The sequence below is a fragment of the Dasypus novemcinctus genome, chromosome 26, assembly GCF_030445035.2.
Source record: "Dasypus novemcinctus isolate mDasNov1 chromosome 26, mDasNov1.1.hap2, whole genome shotgun sequence".
NCBI lineage: Eukaryota > Metazoa > Chordata > Mammalia > Cingulata > Dasypodidae > Dasypus > Dasypus novemcinctus.
This window is the reverse complement of record NC_080698.1, coordinates 46,847,365-46,863,448: the sequence shown is the minus strand read 5'-3', so window position 1 is coordinate 46,863,448 and position 16,084 is coordinate 46,847,365. Positions and strand designations below refer to the sequence as shown.

Genomic DNA, 16,084 nt, shown 5'->3' with positions numbered 1-16,084 from the left:
TGATAAAAGGTCCTAAATGAACCCAGATTTGGCAACCTATCCCATCACAAAAAGACTACACTGGACTGGGTGAGCCTCCACTTGGTGGGGGAAGAGCTTCTCTCTGGAAAGGTGGCCTGGGGAAACTTGCTCCCTGAAGGCAGTTCTTTTCCATGAGGAAGAGGGCCAGGCTGGGCTCTGCTGGCCTTGTTTACTTCCTTCCCAAATTTATAATCAGGGTGCTCAGGAAAAATCCCTTCTCATCCAACCATGGGGTGAAGAGGTACCTCTTAGAATTTCAGAAAACCAGAGGGATGAGACCTCAGAGAACACTTACCATGACAATCCTTTGGCTTTTTACATATTGGGAAACCGAGGCCCAGGGAAGAGAAGGAACTTGCCCAAGGTCACCTAATCCTCACCTCAATCTTCTGTACTTTAATCTGTAATTTGTGTGACAGAAAATATTTATTCCTGTTATGACACAGCTCCCAAAGGCAAGAAAAAGGCAAATCCTGCCTTCCAACGCTTCCCGAGGCTGCAGCATTTCCAGACCCATCCTGGAATGCTCGTGCAAATGGAACTCTGGGATCTGAGCTGCTGTAAGGATCGGACCCCAGGAGGTCTGTAATTGTGGATTCAGGAAACCCCGTCCTTGGCTAAAGCACTTCTCTCCACTAAATTAAAAGAGGGAGAAGTGAAATGTCAGGAGGAAATATGCATTGAAAATATTTTAAAGAGTCTTGTTCATTTTTGAAACCTCAGGTTTTTTACTGCCTTATTTCTTGGCCACTATAAATTACATCAGAAACGACCTTGGATGGAAAAGGAGTAAGAAGACAGAGAAGCTGTCTTTAACGTTTCATCTTCTTTTGGCGTCATTTAAGATTCTGATTTTGAAGCACGGCAAGGAGGCGAAAAGGCTCCAGGCCACAGACGAGCACAGTCCCTTTAAAATAAGGAAAAAGAACTTGAGTATCTGCCCGGAAAACTAAAGAATGAAGACCTCTCCAGTGCTGATTAGAAGACATTTCTCATTCCTTGTTCACGGGAATCCGAACAAAAATATTTTAGCGCAAAGGCTTATTTGAATTCACTGCTACATTCACTCCATCAAACTCCTGGGGGGAAAAAAAAGCACTGAAATTAACCTCATGTTTGGGAATTTTCAGTTAAATACCTTAGGAACATCATCACCATCTACTCCGGGGAAAACATTATTATTCAAGCAGCTTATTTGCCTGAGAGTAAGGAGCTTCTAAACCAAGAAAGGAAGAAGCCAGGCGAGTTATTTACGAGCTGCTTGCCTCTCCGGTGAAATCAACATGTTTGCTACGGCTCTGGGGCGCACGCCGGGCCAGTGCGGCCGGCTCCGCCGAGCGCGCCGCGGCCGGCCTCCCGCGCCCCCTGGCGGGCCCGTGCGGAGGCTCAGGCCCCACCCACCGCGGCCGCAGAAAAGCCGGCGGCCAGCAGACGGCGCCGCACCCCGGCGCTCCCCGCGCGCGCGGACAGCCTCGGCGGCGCTCCCCGCTCGCCTCGGGTCCCCATCCCGAGCCCGGCCGGCCTGCGGGCGAGGCGATCCCAGGCGAGGTGCCAAGGTGTGAGACCTCGGCACAGGTTCAGACTGGGAGCCGCCGGCAGCCGCCGAGCCGAGAGCGCACGCGTCTTTGGGGCCGACGGCGGTGGTACAACTTCCCCAGCGGGGCAATTTGGGGCCAGCTTGCGGACTCGGAGCAGGTAGCCGGGTCCAGCGCGCGGGCTGAGGGGCTGGCTAGGGCGGGTGGGGCCGTCGCGACCCGAGGAGTGGTGGAGTCGGGGCACCCCCGCGCTCCCGGAGGCGCGCAAGGTGCTCCGAGAGATTTTGAAGTGACTGCTCAGAATTGAGGCGCGGAGCCCTCGGCTGTCGGGGGCCAAGGCCCACGTCGGGTTCCTGAATCTTCGAGGTTGCTGGGCTGGGGAGGATCCCCGCGGGGGAGCGTCTAGGCCAGGGTTCTGGGGACAACGGTCGGGCGTCCTGGGGGGAGGTACTGAGGCAGGAGTTCCTCCAGGAGGGACTGTTGGAGAGGGGGCCGGGGCGGGGGGTGTCCTCGGAAGCAGCTGTTTATCGAAGTTCAGGACGAAGGCGCAGCGTCTTAGAAGAGGGTGGCAGAGTCCTGCACTGGGGTTTCCCAGGATGTAGTTTGGGGGTGAGGGGTTCTCTAGAGCTTACTAGGAGAGACGGCTGGGTTGAGGGACCCGCAGAAGGTGGCTGCGCTGCGGGTCCCCGAGAGAGGGGTCTCTGGGGGAAGTGGCTGGGCTGGGAGTCGCAGACCGGGAGGAAGGAGTTGAATTACGAGGCTCCCTTCTCCCCGGTTGGGAGCACGTGAGCATCCTAAGGAACTGGCGGTCTGGCAGAGGCTTTCAGCCTTCCTGCAGCGCATCAGAGGTGTCTGCAATGGGAATTCTTGGGGTAGCGGCTGAGCAACCCCCGCGGCACGTAGTTGTGCCCCGGGTCCGAGACGATTTGGGGTTCTTGAAATGGGGGACGTCTGCGCCGCACGCGCCTCCGGAGAGACACGCGGCCTCCCTCTGACGGCCCTCCGGGTTTCTTCCAGGGTCGGACCGCGCGTGGGACCCAGCGCCCCCGGGTCACGCGTTAAAGCGCGCGAACGCCGGGGGCGCACGTCCGCCACGGCCATGGAGGGTTCTGTGGCCGCCAATTGGAGCACGGAGGCGATCAACGCGAGCGCGGCGCCGACGGGGCCAGAGGGCAACCGCACTGCCCCGCCGCTGCAGCGCAACGAGGCGCTGGCCCGCGTGGAGGTGGCCGTGCTGGGCCTGATCTTCTTCCTGGCGCTGAGCGGCAACGCGTGCGTGCTGCTGGCGCTGCGCGTCACGCGCCACAAGCACTCGCGCCTCTTCTTCTTCATGAAGCACCTGAGCATCGCCGACCTGGTGGTGGCCTTGTTCCAGGTGCTGCCGCAGCTGGTGTGGGACATCACCTTCCGCTTCTACGGGCCCGACCTGCTGTGCCGCCTGGTCAGGTACCTGCAGGTGGTGGGCATGTTCGCCTCCACCTACCTGCTGCTGCTCATGTCGATCGACCGCTGCCTGGCCATCTGCCAGCCGCTGCGCTTGCCCAGCCGCCGCACCGACCGCCTGGCGGTGCTCGCCACGTGGCTCGGCTGCCTGGTGGTCAGCACGCCGCAGCTGCAGATCTTCGCTCTCCGCGAGGTGGCCCACGGCGGCTTCGACTGCTGGGCCGTCTTCATCCAGCCCTGGGGGGCCAAGGCCTACATCACGTGGACCACGCTCTTGGTCTACGTCGTGCCGGTCATCGTGCTCACCACCTGCTACAGCCTCATCTGCTTCAAGATCTGGCAGAACCTGCGGCTCAAGACGGCGGCGGCGGCGGCGGCGGCGGCGACTGAGGGCCTCGAAGGCGCGGCGGGGAGCGGTGGCGGAGGGTGCGAGGCCCTGGCGCACGTCAGCAGCGTCAAGCTCATCTCTAAGGCCAAGATCCGCACGGTCAAGATGACCTTCATCATCGTGCTGGCCTTCATCGTGTGCTGGACGCCGTTCTTCGTGGCGCAGTTGTGGAGCGTCTGGGACGACAACCCACCCAAGGAAGGTAGCGCGGGGCGGGGGGGGGGGGCCCGGAGGAGGGAGCACGGTGGGGGAGGGTGCCTCATCCTGCTCTCGCCGCATGTCCAGACTTCCGGGGTCCTCGGGGGGATAAGTGGGTTTTGGAATCTGGCAGAAGCTTCGCCATCCACTGGCCAAGTGACTTTGAGCAAGTCACCTCCCCGAGCCTCAAGTTTCTCTTCTGTGAAAAGACAATCATGATTGTCATTTTACAGTATCGACTGTCGCTAGACAGTAGGGGGGTGAAATGAGACATACGCAGGTAAGCCTTTAGCACAGTCCTTGGGTAACATATGGGATTCGTGGTTCATTATTATGGACGAGGAAACAGGTTCAAGTGACACTTCCCTCCTCCGCGGTTAGCAAGGTGTGGAGGTAAGTTTTGAACCCAGGTCCAAGCTCAAGCTCCTTTCACTTTAAGATACTTCCAAGTTAGGATGTCTCTGCCTGAACCTAAGGGCTCTAGTTTGGGTAGGGGCAGCCAGGGAAGGTGGGTGAGTCGTCCAGCTAAGTCGGGAGGTGAAGACGAACCGGAGCCCCTCCTGCCGTGGAGGCGATGAGCCCCTCAGACTAGAGAGGTGAGTGCCACAGACGGAGACATCCATCTGTTTGGGAAGAGGCACAGGGAAGGGAGCTGAGATGGGATATTCCAATTGGACCCAGGAGGCTGGGGATTTCTGGAGGAGAGGCTTGTGCCCTCCAGGTAAGAGAATTGCAGAGCCAGGTGTGAGGGCAGGCACTGCTGTCCTTGCCTCCGGAGGAGAGGGTAGAGTGGGGAGATCTGCCAGGAGGGAGCTTAGGGCAAGCAGAGAGCTCCCGGGGCTTGGGGCTGGTGATGGGCCACTGCCCTCTGAGGTGCTGAGCTCCAAGCAGCTTCTTCCTCCTTTTCCCCAATTCCAGAAGCTCCTTTGGAAAGGGGAGGAGTGGTCGGTAGCAGGGAATGGCTTATGCCTTTTTGTTTAAGGGAAGCTGGAGACCTCACATGCTTGTAAGGAAAGACCAAGAGGTGTGCTTTCACCCTTTTTGCACCTGAGACACCACAAAAAATCCTGTTTCTGGATATAATCACTGCTGCTCGCAAGAATCTCAAATAAAATCACCCTGTTGAAGCTATCTCAGACCAAAATTTCCACGCAAGCCGCCTTCATTCAGTTTGATAACTGCTTTGCTCTGGCTCTGTTGAGTTCTCCCATCAAGCCCAGTGTGTTCTTTAGTGACTGTGGCACTCATCACTCATTTTTCATTGAGCGCTTGTGGTATGCCAGGCCCGGGGCAGTGCTGAGTGAGGTTTGCTGTGAGGACTCAACAAGGCCAGGCTGGTTTCATCATTCAGCTCCTGACTACACATTACAGAGCAGGTCATGGGGCCCAGAGAGGGGAAGGTGCTTGCCCTAGGTCACACAGCAAGTCACACAGCACATAGTCAGAGGCAGAGCTGTAACTAGAGCTGCAGTTTCCTGCCCTCGGTATTTTCCTCTGTGCTAGGTTTCTTTAAAGGGTCCATTCCTGGTATGTCCTGAATGTTTTTAAAAAAGACATCAGGTCTCACTGTTTCCTGGTCAGGATCCCAAGAAGGAAGGCCCAGGTTTTGAGAAGCTCAAACCCAACCATTGAGGATGTGCGACTGACACCTCCTTCGAGCAATGTTGGGGAGACCTGGGGTCTCAACCTCCCTCCAGCCCTTAGTAGCTGTGGGACTTCATGTGGGGACCTCTTGTCCACCTTGATCCTTAGTTTCTTACTTTTAGAATGATGACATTCTAAAATGAACACTCAGTTCATTCATTCAACAGGTATTCTGGCTCCCCTTTCTCTGCAGCCTCTTCCTTTTGTGAAAGGCTTCTTCTGTGAGTCCGGGTAGTTTTCCTCCCTCCTTCCCCTGTTCTCCCTTCACTTCCTCTTCCCTATAGAGAGGCTTCCCATTGTCCAACCCTCTCACCTACTCTCCTCTTTCTCACACTTTCTCTGCTCCCGAAAGAATGAGAGTGTCTGCTCAACACATGCCATACTCGCTGAATAAAGTTTAGACCTTTTTTACATTTTAAAAGTACATCAAATAATTCACTTCTCTGTCTTAAAAACAAGAGGAAACTCCAGCTCGTGTGGAGGCCAGCAGCCCTTGGTGTGTATGTGGTCTGCTGGGGATTTTCCACCTTCAGTAGAGAAAGGTTCCTGCTCAAGTTCAAGGGGCAGGGAAATAAATTGACTTCAGGGACATCAGTTTTGCTTCTTTGCTAATTCAGGGGGGAAGGATGGGTGCCACATAAAGAACATCGGGCTTCTCTTGGCCCCCTCAGCATCCTCTACAGGTGCTCTAAGAAGGATGCAAATGCAGACCATAAACACAGGGGACACGAGCACTGCTGCTGCAATGCAACAGCCAGCCTGTGGCCAGAGCCGAGCCCTGCCCCGGAATGAGAGACCCAGCAAGTGCAGAGGTGAGGGCTGTGGCTCTGGCCACCAGCCCGGCCAAGTCGTGCCTTGGCCTCACGCTGCAGGGCAGCCATAGTTCAGGCAGGACACACACCCCAGGCCCTCTTGGCATGAATCTGGACAAGGGCAAATAGGAGTCTGGTTCATCAGAAATGAAATTGTTTGCCATCAGTTAGGAGCCATGGGCTCAGTTGCGAGGCTATCAGCAAGTCTTAAGATAGGATTAACAGAGAAATGTGCCGGAGCTGCTCAGGATTTTGAAGGGGAGATGGAATTAATGCCCAGCCCCTGCTTTGCTCTACAAGAGGAACAGCGTTTTTGAGATGCAAACTTGCAAGGCCAGGGCCCCTTGTTCTTGCCCATCATAGCTAGGGCAGCTCGTGGCCAACAGTGTGACCTTACTCAGGGACGCCCAGGGTTCAGGTGGCCTCAGATGGAGGCAGAGGAGTGGGGGAGACGTGGGAGCTGTTTCTGCCAACAGCTTTATTACGAAAACCCTGGAGAATTGAAAGCTCATTAAATGCTAACTGCAGATCAAGGAGTAACGGAGTGCATGGCAAAACCACATTTGCCCTGGCAGCAGCAAATGCTCCTCAGGGGACCCGAAATCCCTCTTAGAGCCTCCTCTCACTGATATTCTCTTGCAGCCCAGATGTCCCTTTCACATTCCTCTCCCTTGAAACACATTTCCCCCCCTTTCACCGTCATTCCTATCAAGTGCTGTCTTTATGGATTTAGAGCTCATCTTTTTCCAAAGGTAATTTGAGGGGGGCGGGAGCACAAAATTTCAGGTACCACAGCAAGGTAAAATAGATAGGAGGAAACTGGGATGCAGCGGGGGGAAAGGGTAGAAATACAATAAAATAATTGTAAAAAAATAAATCCAAGTGAAGCTTCCTAGTGATTTAAGGTCTCCCCTTCAAGGCACCCAGGTTCCTGTGAGGGGCTGTGATTTGGTGGGACTGGTAAGGGGGACTGCAGAGAGATGGTGTGGAGACCACACATCCCACGACAGGTTTGGACAAGCGCTCTGTGTGTTCTTCACCAGCAGATTCCACAGCCAAAGATTTGACACCAACCTTTTTCCTTAAACTTGGTGGACTTGGCTTTGCTGCTTGTCCCAAGGGTTCTGACCCTGGGGAAGTCCTGAGGGGAGAGGTGAAAGATGAAATGGGGAGAGCAGATGTGACTCAGAGGTTGAGCACCTGCTTCCCATGTTAATGATTTCCTCCTCTTGCAAAGTGTGATTTATAACCACACTCACAAAAGGGGCTGTTGGGTGAGGCTGTGCGGCCTATTTTTCCCCTTTGATGCATGGACGAGTGGGTTGGGGAAGGGGCGTGGCCGTGAACGTGGGTGTGGGAGGAGGAGCAGGCCTCGACCCGACTTCATCACGGCCCGGCGAGCTCCTGAGCTGGGCGTGGGGCAGGGGCCCGGCGTGGCCAGTGCTGGCTGAGGGCCCGACCCCCCGACGAGCCCACCTCCTTGCCCAGGTGACTGTGATCCTCTCTCCCGGGAAGCTGGGCTGGATGGGGTTGCGGCAGGGTTGAACTGGACTCTCCCCGACCCTGGGCATGCGGCCCCGCCTCCCTGGAGACAGCAGTGGGAGGTGGCAGGAGTCCCCTCAGAGGCCGGCCCCGTGGCCAGCGGTGCGATTTGGGGCTGGTCTCTTGATGGTCTCATCTGAGCAATGGGGATAACACTTTGTGATGGGCCAAGACAGCCTCGTGGCATGAGGACTTGGGCTCGTTGACGACCACAGCCACAATTGGCTGGGTGCCAGCTGTGTGCCAGGCCGCTCCACACCGTCCCGAACGCGCACCCAGACCCAGCCAGGCAAGGGGGCGTCACCCCCTTCTTACGGATGGGCAGCCGGGGCATCCTGCGGCCCGGCCTGCTCGAGCCCACGGTAGGTAAGTGGTAGCGCTGGGGCTTGGCCTCTCGCTTGAGGTGCCCACCCTCCCAGCCAGGGCTGTCAGAGGTGGTCCACCACCCTCCCCGTCAGAATCTCCTGGGGCGCCCCTTAGGAACGGCCTCCTGGGCCCACCCCCGGCCCACTGAAGGCCCTGCCCTCCTGTGGCCCCGGTGTCCTGACAGTCCGGGCTCTCTCCCCTGCAGCACACGTGCACACGCACAGGCATACCCCACCGACACGCCTGCAGCTGGCACTGCCCGCGCCTCCTGCCCAGGCACCCACGGGGCCCACCGCCTGAGCCCAGCCTCTCTCTCCATCACTGCCGCCTTGGTTTCCAGCCGCGCCCCTCAGCCTCGGCACTGGGTACACCTGGGGCCACGGACTCTTTGTCGTGTGGTGTTGGGGCACCGCCCGTGCATTGTAGGATATTGAGCAGCCCCCCCGGCTTCCACCCACTGGATGCCTCCTGGTGTGACCACCCCCCACGCCCCCAGACATTGCCAAATGCCCCCTGAGGGGCAAAAGCAGCGCTCCTGGTTGAGAACTGTTGCTTTAGTCCCACCGTGTAGGCCTGTGCTGAACCAGTACCCAAAAATGAGTACACCCTGGATGTACCCCTGCCCTGGGCTCTGGCCAGCCTGCTGGCTCTACCCCCGGCCAGGCCTGGCGACTCACCACTTCCCTCACGTTGCTTTGCTTTGCTCCCGAGGCACCCGTGCTGAGGGAATGTTCACCCCCAGTCCCTTCTGTGGAGATCCGTCCCAAGTCCAAGGCCAGAGTTGCTCTATGCAGCACACCAGGGGGTGCCATTTACTTCACAGTCTGTGAGAATGGCAGTTCCAGGAGCTGTGCAGTGTGCAACCTGAACAGCTGGACACGGCAGCCTCATCCAGGGCGCCCATTATTGACGCCCTCCCTGCTTGCCCCCGCCGGACCTCTCTCTTCCTCCTCTGAGTGCCAACACATTCGTTCCACAAATAGTTACTGAGTGCCCCCCGAAGCCTCTGTCCACACGACCTATATTGGACCACAGTCCTGCAGGGAGGGGCGTTTGTCAGGAGCCATCTCCAGTTCCACACTGTCCTCCTGTGGCCAGCAGCTGACCTGCATAAACGTGGGAAACTCAGGCCCAGGTTGGTCACCGAGATCTGGGCGTACTCACAGGGCGCCAGAAGAGGCACCCCCAGCTCCTGGCGGGATCACATCAGGGTCTCGTGTCCCAGCGTGTAGTCATTCGGATGGCAGCAGCGCCGGGTGCTGGTGAGAAGGAAAGGTGACGAGGGCCGTTTCACGGTGGAGGCAGGTGTGGTCTGGGAGCCCACCTGCCCCCTCGGCCGGTGCAGATCTGCCACGCTCGCCCTTTGTGACTTTGGGCAGGTGACTGAGCCTCCCTGCACTCAGTTTTCTGGGCTTAAGAATAGGGCTTAGGCTGTGGGCAGGGAGAAGTGAGCCCATAGTTAAGTGCCAGTAAAGGCTGGCCTTCAAATGAAGAGAGAAACTTCAGGAAGTGTCAAGGTGCTGGTATAAGTCAGTGCAAGTGGGAGTGGGGTGGGGAGGCTGAGAGTTTTGAGTACAGGATTAGGAGGCATTTGGGAGGCTTAGCAAAGGGGTTGCAGTTTATTTGTGTGGGGAAGGGTGGGTGCCTCCAGGCCACCCTCAGTGTCCAGCCGCGGGGCCCACATACAGTCCGTGGCTCTGCTTGGAGCCTGTGCGTCCTGCCCTTCTGCCAGCGTCTTCAGTGGCACGGGCCTCTGCCTTCCTTGGCCCACTCCTCACATTTTGAGGGTCCTGCTTGCAAATTCGGTTTCTCTCCCGTTCTCTCCATCTGACCTTGATATCTGCGTGTGAACATCCTCTCCCTGGAGGGAATTGCACTTGGTTCCAGCCACCTTGTCCTATCACTGAACAGGGAAATTGTCTTTCTGCCTTGCCAACGAGCTAGTGGTGGTGGCTGATTCACCAGGGCGGCCTGTCTGCTAATTTCATGCTTCAGTTCAATTCAGTACCTTATTGGACTCCTCTTATTTTTCCAGGCTCTCCATTAGTGGCCAGGGGACAGAGCCACGGATAAGACAGGGTCCTCAGAGGTTAAAAACATAACTAACGGTTAGATCAGGGGTTCTTAACCTTTTTTGTTCTACAGACCTCTTTGCCAGTCAGGTGAGAACCATGGACCCCTTATTAAGTCCACACTATGCTGTGTATTATTTAATAATTATATCACACCTGCACCAACATGTCCCCAGAAGAATGTTTCTTTTGAATTTTATTTTATTTATTTATTTATTTTTTAAAGATTTATTTATTTATTTAATTTCCCCCCCTCCCCTGGTTGTCTGTTCTTGGTGTCTATTTGCTGCGTCTTGTTTCTTTGTCCGCTTCTGTTGTCGTCAGCGGCACGGGAAGTGTGGGCGGCGCCATTCCTGGGCAGGCTGCTCTTTCTTTTCACGCTGGGCGGCTCTCCTCACGGGCGCGCTCCTTGCGCGTGGGGCTCCCGCACGCGGGGGACACCCTTGCGTGGCACGGCACTCCTTGCGCGCATCAGCACTGTGCATGGCCAGCTCCACACGGGTCAAGGAGGCCCGGGGTTTGAACCGCGGACCTCCCATATGGTAGACGGACGCCCTAACCACTGGGCCAAAGTCCGTTTCCCTCTTTTGAATTTTAATTCAAGCTCATGGACCCCCTGAAATCTTTCCATGGACCCCTTGGAGGTCTGTGGAACCTTGGTTAAGAACCCCTGGATTAAATCTCAGGATGATGCTTTTTAAGTGGGATGTGTGCCCCGAGCAGGCGTTGGTTGACTCTAGCTCTCTGGGAGCGCAGGAGGGTTTCAGAGAGGAAGCAACGTTTGAAGGGGGTTTTGCGGATGAGTGGAGCTGGTGGGCGTTCCGTGTTGAGCTCATCAGACAGTAACGTGATTATCTGTCCTCCCGTCTCCTGTCTGTACAATCGGAGCCTGTTGGAGGGATGCTCCCCCCACTTTCATGGGCACACAAGCCTCCTGGGCATCTGGTACAAAAGCGGATTCTGATTCCGTAGGTGTCGAGCGGAGCCCCAGGGTCTGGTTTCTGACGAGCACGCGGACGATGCCCGCAGCTGGCCCAGTGGTGACGCTTTGAGCAGCAAGGCTCTCCTGTGTGCTTCGCGGCCTCTTCACCAAGCCCACTGCCGGCCTTGCGCCTGTGGCGCACACTGTCCGCAGGGCCCTGTCGTTCCTCCCTGCGCGGAAGGACTGGTATTTCAGGAGCCCTTTGCTTCTAGATGTAGTTCCTCCTTAGACCCCACGCACGGCGCCCACCATGTCCCCAGATTTGAGCACGGACAGGGTGGAAGCCCACCTTAAACTCTGTAGCCCACCGATTGGGCACCTAATCCCTACTTTACCATCACCAGGTGATCGCACATCCGTCATCTCCAGGACAATCCCCATTTTGTAAAACTGTACTCTTTCCAAAGAAGGCCTCTTGTAATATACATCAGGATTCAGACTGCGTATAAACATAAATTCTAGAGTGATTTTAAAAATAAAGGCCTTACTTAGGCCACGGGTTCCAAATCCCTACACAGTTCCTAAAAGGGGATTAGAACCGAAACCCTGGTAGGCTGTGGAGGAGGTCTTGTCCCAAGCCATCCGGTTCCAGAGGGAGAGGGCCCCTTGTCAAAACTGATGAGTTTGACTTGATTCACACGTGTCTTTGAATTGCCTGCGCAACGTGTTCATGGCCTCGGTGACAAAACAGCCCGGGGAGCTGGTGGCCAGCTGCCCGTCAGCTGCTCTGGGCTAATTTGGGCTTCGGTTGACCAGGCGGAGGGAGTGCAGGGAAATCCGAGCAGGGGCGTTCTTGAGCCTTGAGCAAAGCCAGGCTGGTGGCGGGCCGGAATCTTGCCTCACGCCGTGCCCACGCGGCCCTCTGCCTCCCACCCCTCCATGAATCACGGTTCTGAGTGGAAATACAGCGCGGTGTCTGCCTCCTGCAGGCAGAATTGCCCAGCAGGTGGCGTTTGCTCCTGGTAGCGTGGCCGCTTCTGCTCCTGGCCCCCGGGGTCATCGAGCAGCCCCCACTAAGGCATCACCCCCTGCCAGCCTGGCCCCCGCCGGCCCCTCCCCCAAATGCCCTAACTCCCCGTCTGACATGGCAGTGGTTTTTACTTCCCTCTGGCCACCACGAGGTTGTCAATCTCTGGAGGGCAGGGACTTGGCAGGCAGGCTTAGGCCCCTGAGCCCGGCACGGATGGAAACAGAAAGAAAGGATGGAGGGAGGGGTGATCTCCTCTCCTTCACACACGTGAGGCCGGGCCGCCCCCGGACAGGCAGGTGTGGGCGCTGAACCCCTGGACCAGTGCCTCCCACCCTCTCGCTCTCCTCCTTCCCCAGAGGACCCACGAGAGCCGACTTACAGCGCCGGGCATGCAGCCCCTTCTTGGCCAGGTCGGGAGGCAGTGGGAGACACATGATCACAACTGACTTTTCAAGTGAGCCCCTAAAATCTTGCTCTCGCCCAGGATTGGAGCAGCTCCCCCTTTTGCATTTCGTTTGTCACTGACAGAACAAGTTTTCCCAAAATGGATTCTCCACAGAGTTCCTTTCTTGTGTAATCCCAGGGCTCTGTGTATGTGTGTGTGTTTAAGGGAGAAAAGGGCTCAGGGCAGTTTCTTTCATTGACCTGGAATCAGGAGTCCCCGAACCTTGGACTTTAAGAAATGACTGCTAGTTGATCGCATCTCATACCCAACAATAGTAATAATAATAATAATTAATAATAATCACTGCACTTGGTTTGTTCTTCACAAAGACCTTTTTACACTTTTGTTATTTCTTCCGTTTTCCCAATGACCTTGTGAGTCTTTGTTTTACGGACCTTGTGACCTTTGTTTTACAGATGAGGAACCTAAGACTCAGAAGGTGGCAGGGCTTGGAGAATGACCAGGCGCGAGGGGGCTCAGGCCCCAGCGCTGGCCTCTGACCTCGTGCTCCCGGCCCTCCCTGCCTTCTTGAGCCTGAGCTTCCCGGGGCCTCGGCTCCCCTCTCAGTGGCTGTCTCTCGACCCTAGAGGAGGCAGTGGCTGCAGGCTTCGGGTGCCTGGCAGTTCTGACTCCCAGGTCCTCCTTTCCTCGGTACCAGCTCACGCCGTGCACAGTGCGGCAGGGGACCCAGAGGAGGGAGTCTTAGCCTCGAGGTTCTGATGGAAGGAAGGAACGAGAAGGAGCCCCGTCTGCTTCCGTCGTTTCTCCTTCTGGCTTGGAAGTTTCCCAGACGAATTTCCGACCCTGTCTTTTCCTTGCTTTAAAAGTCCTTGGCCCCCGTGGCCTGTGTGCTAAAGCCCAGAGTTCCTGGCGTGGCGTTAAAAGCCCTCTGCGGTTTGGCTCCCACCTGCTTCTTCAGCCTCGGTGGCCACATCGGCTCAGACACGCTCAGAGCTCCTAAAATGCACCGCGTCCTTTCGGGCCTCGGAGCCAGGCTGGGTCAGTCCCAGGAATGCCCGCCTCCCCACCTCTCCCTGCCTGGCCTTCACGTCCTTCCTGGCTGACCCAGTCTTCCTCTTCTGCTGCCTTTCCCCAGCCGCCTTCTACCCCCAGAGTGAGCAGAAACTTCCCCTGGATTTCCATAGCGTGGCGTCCTGCTGCGCTTACAACACTCACGGTGTGTGGTGGGTGATGACCTGCAGGTATTCATAATAAACATTTACACGCAAGCCCTGTCCGAGGTCCGCTTTCCCGAGGAACAGACTCTGAGAAGGAGGTTTGCGTGTGGAAAGCTTGGGGGAGGGATCTGGGGATCAAATCCCGGGAGGATGGGAGGGAAGCAGGACGGGGCAGAGGGAGAAGAGCTGGGCCGCTGCTGCAGCGCAGGCCTCAGCCCGACTCCCTGGGAGCTCCCGACTCCCTGGGAGCTCGGGAGCTGGGGTTGCCCTTGGGAGAAGCCTGAATTAAGGTAAAGGGGGAACCCTTGCCTGAGGAGCGCCCTCTGGCTACGGCAGTGCCCTGACAGGAGCGAGTGTGAGCAGTCAGCACGGTGGCCAGGTGAATACGTGCTTCCCTCCTGAAAAGGGGGACATCGGTTGGGGGGGGGGTGGCGCATCACAGCATCCACCACAAACCTACCAGACCCAGATTGGGGGTGGTCACCCCATCTAATTCACCTCTTCACTGAGCGCCCCTCCGAGCGGCTACCAGGGACTGGGTGTTTTCCGAAGGAAGACAAACATCCTAAGGATTTCGGGAGACAAACAGCAGGAGGGCGGCGCGGGCCCAGAACTCCCAGCCGGCAGGCAGGTGAGCAGAGAGGCGAGAGGATGGGTCAGCAGGGGTGGGGAAGCAGCAGCTTCTCCCAGCTGGGCTGTGCGGGCTGGTGTGTGAGCTACAGCAGATCCAGCACTTTCCACCACCCGCCCAGTACCTGAGCTCTGCAGGGAAGATGGGGCAGGAACCTGCGAAGGTTTGATAGAATGAAATAAAGGCCTGCCGATATTGTGTCAGCTCACATCTGTGCTCCAGCACACCCGTGACTTTGTGGAATCCGGGCATTCCCCTTGTCCTCCCCAAAGATCTTTTCAGTTTTTTAAACCCATCGAAAATTACAAGCGACGTGAAAAGGGCAGATCAGCTCTAGAGGCTTCATGGTGGTGGAACCTTCTGAGCTAGTACATGAACCTGTATAAAAGGTGACGTTCTCAGCCCAAGGGCCATCCGAGCAGACATGGCCATGTGGCAGTGCAACTTCTAGAAGCTCAGCCAGTGGGTCCAGCGCTGGGTGCCACACCCTGGGCACCACACCCTGGGCAGGCTCAGCTTCCAAGACCTACCCCAGCCCAGGGAGTGGCCTCTCCCCTTTGTTTCGCATGTGTTGGCTCTAACTCTGCTATTGGTGGAAAAATAAGATGTATTTTTTCACACATACTCATACTGTAGTAATGACACCACTAGCTACACTTTAACTGTTCGTGGTTATTGAGTGCCTGGAAGCATGAAGAGCTTATGGCCTCATCTAATTACACCCTGCAATGGTTCTGAGGTTCAGAGAGGTGAGGGCACTTGCCCAAAAACACACAGCTGACCGGAGAGAGGCAGAGCCAGGATTTGTGCCCAGGTCTGGAAGACTCCAAAGCAAAGGTACCCCCCAATTCCGCTGAATGTAGTCTGGGGGGAGTGGTCTGAGCTTGGCTTGAGGGTCTGCCCCCCCCCCCCCCACTTTCGGTTCCTTCTCCCTCCTACTTTCTGCCCCTCCTACAGGCATCTAGCTCAAAGGCTGGCACTAAATATTTTAAGCATGCAGGGCCTGCATGGGCTCTGTTGCAGCTACACAGTCCTGGTAGTACAAAAGCAGCTATAGATAGTATGTAAATGAATGGGCACGGCTGCATCCCAGAAGAACTTTATTTACAAACACAGGCAGCAGGCAAGATTTGGCCCATGGGCTGTAGTTTGGGGACCCCCAGCTTGGGGTACATCTGACCCGAGGTGATGTGTTTCCCAGGTCCACCAGGGTTTCCGGACCAGTCAGGAAGAGGCAGTGCTTGCTTACTCCCCGTGGGGCACTGAGTGTGCTCCGCTCTCCTCCGCGTCCGCTTCCAGGCAAACCCTGTGGGCCACTGCCCGCCAGCCCCTGTGCAGGCCTGCTCTTTGCTCTGGGATCGGGAGGATTCACTAACTGGAACCAGCCTGACACACCTCAATCAGTGCCGACCTATTTTTCAGAGGAATGAGATCTCATGACTTTGAAGAAGGGGCCGAGGGGGAGTAGCCGCGTGCCCTGGGGAAGTCACTGCTCTGAGTTTTACTTCCTCATCTATAAAATGGAGATAACGGCTGCTTTGAAAACCACACTGTTCTGTGCAAGCTTGAGTGGTGATTGCCGTGATCAATGCAGGCGTTGTCCTACGCTCCTGGAAATGCCACTGTGAAATGTGCTTTGCTCTTTTCTGGCCTCTCTGTAGCAGTGAAACCTTTCTAGCCACAGAAAGGGCAATGTGCGGCCTAGACAAGAAACAATACGTGCAGACAGCAGGTTAGGGTGGAATTGGGTACTGGCCAGCTTAGAAATCATCCGTGGCTCCCCATTGCCTCTGGAGTGAATTTCAGACTCAGCCTGGACTCAAGATCCTCCTCATCTTGGCTCTCAACCATCTTCCT

General features: G+C 56.5%; 1 protein-coding gene across 5 annotated transcripts in view; it reads left to right on the top strand.

Moving 5' to 3' along the window:
• Window positions 1-1,518: 1,518 nt before the first annotated feature.
• The window catches only part of SSUH2 (ssu-2 homolog), a 121,470-nt gene continuing 106,904 nt past the window's right edge, over window positions 1,519-16,084 (top strand). For 4 of the 5 annotated variants that reach the window (XM_058288547.2, XM_058288545.2, XM_058288546.2 and 1 more), the window contains exon 1: window positions 2,580-3,589. In XM_058288547.2, the coding sequence (XP_058144530.1) occupies window positions 2,656-3,589 (934 nt within the window). In that variant the 5' untranslated portion in view covers window positions 2,580-2,655. Of the gene's footprint in view, window positions 1,717-2,573; window positions 3,590-16,084 lie in introns of those variants that run through there. The other variant, XM_058288544.1, reaches the window with a different exon arrangement.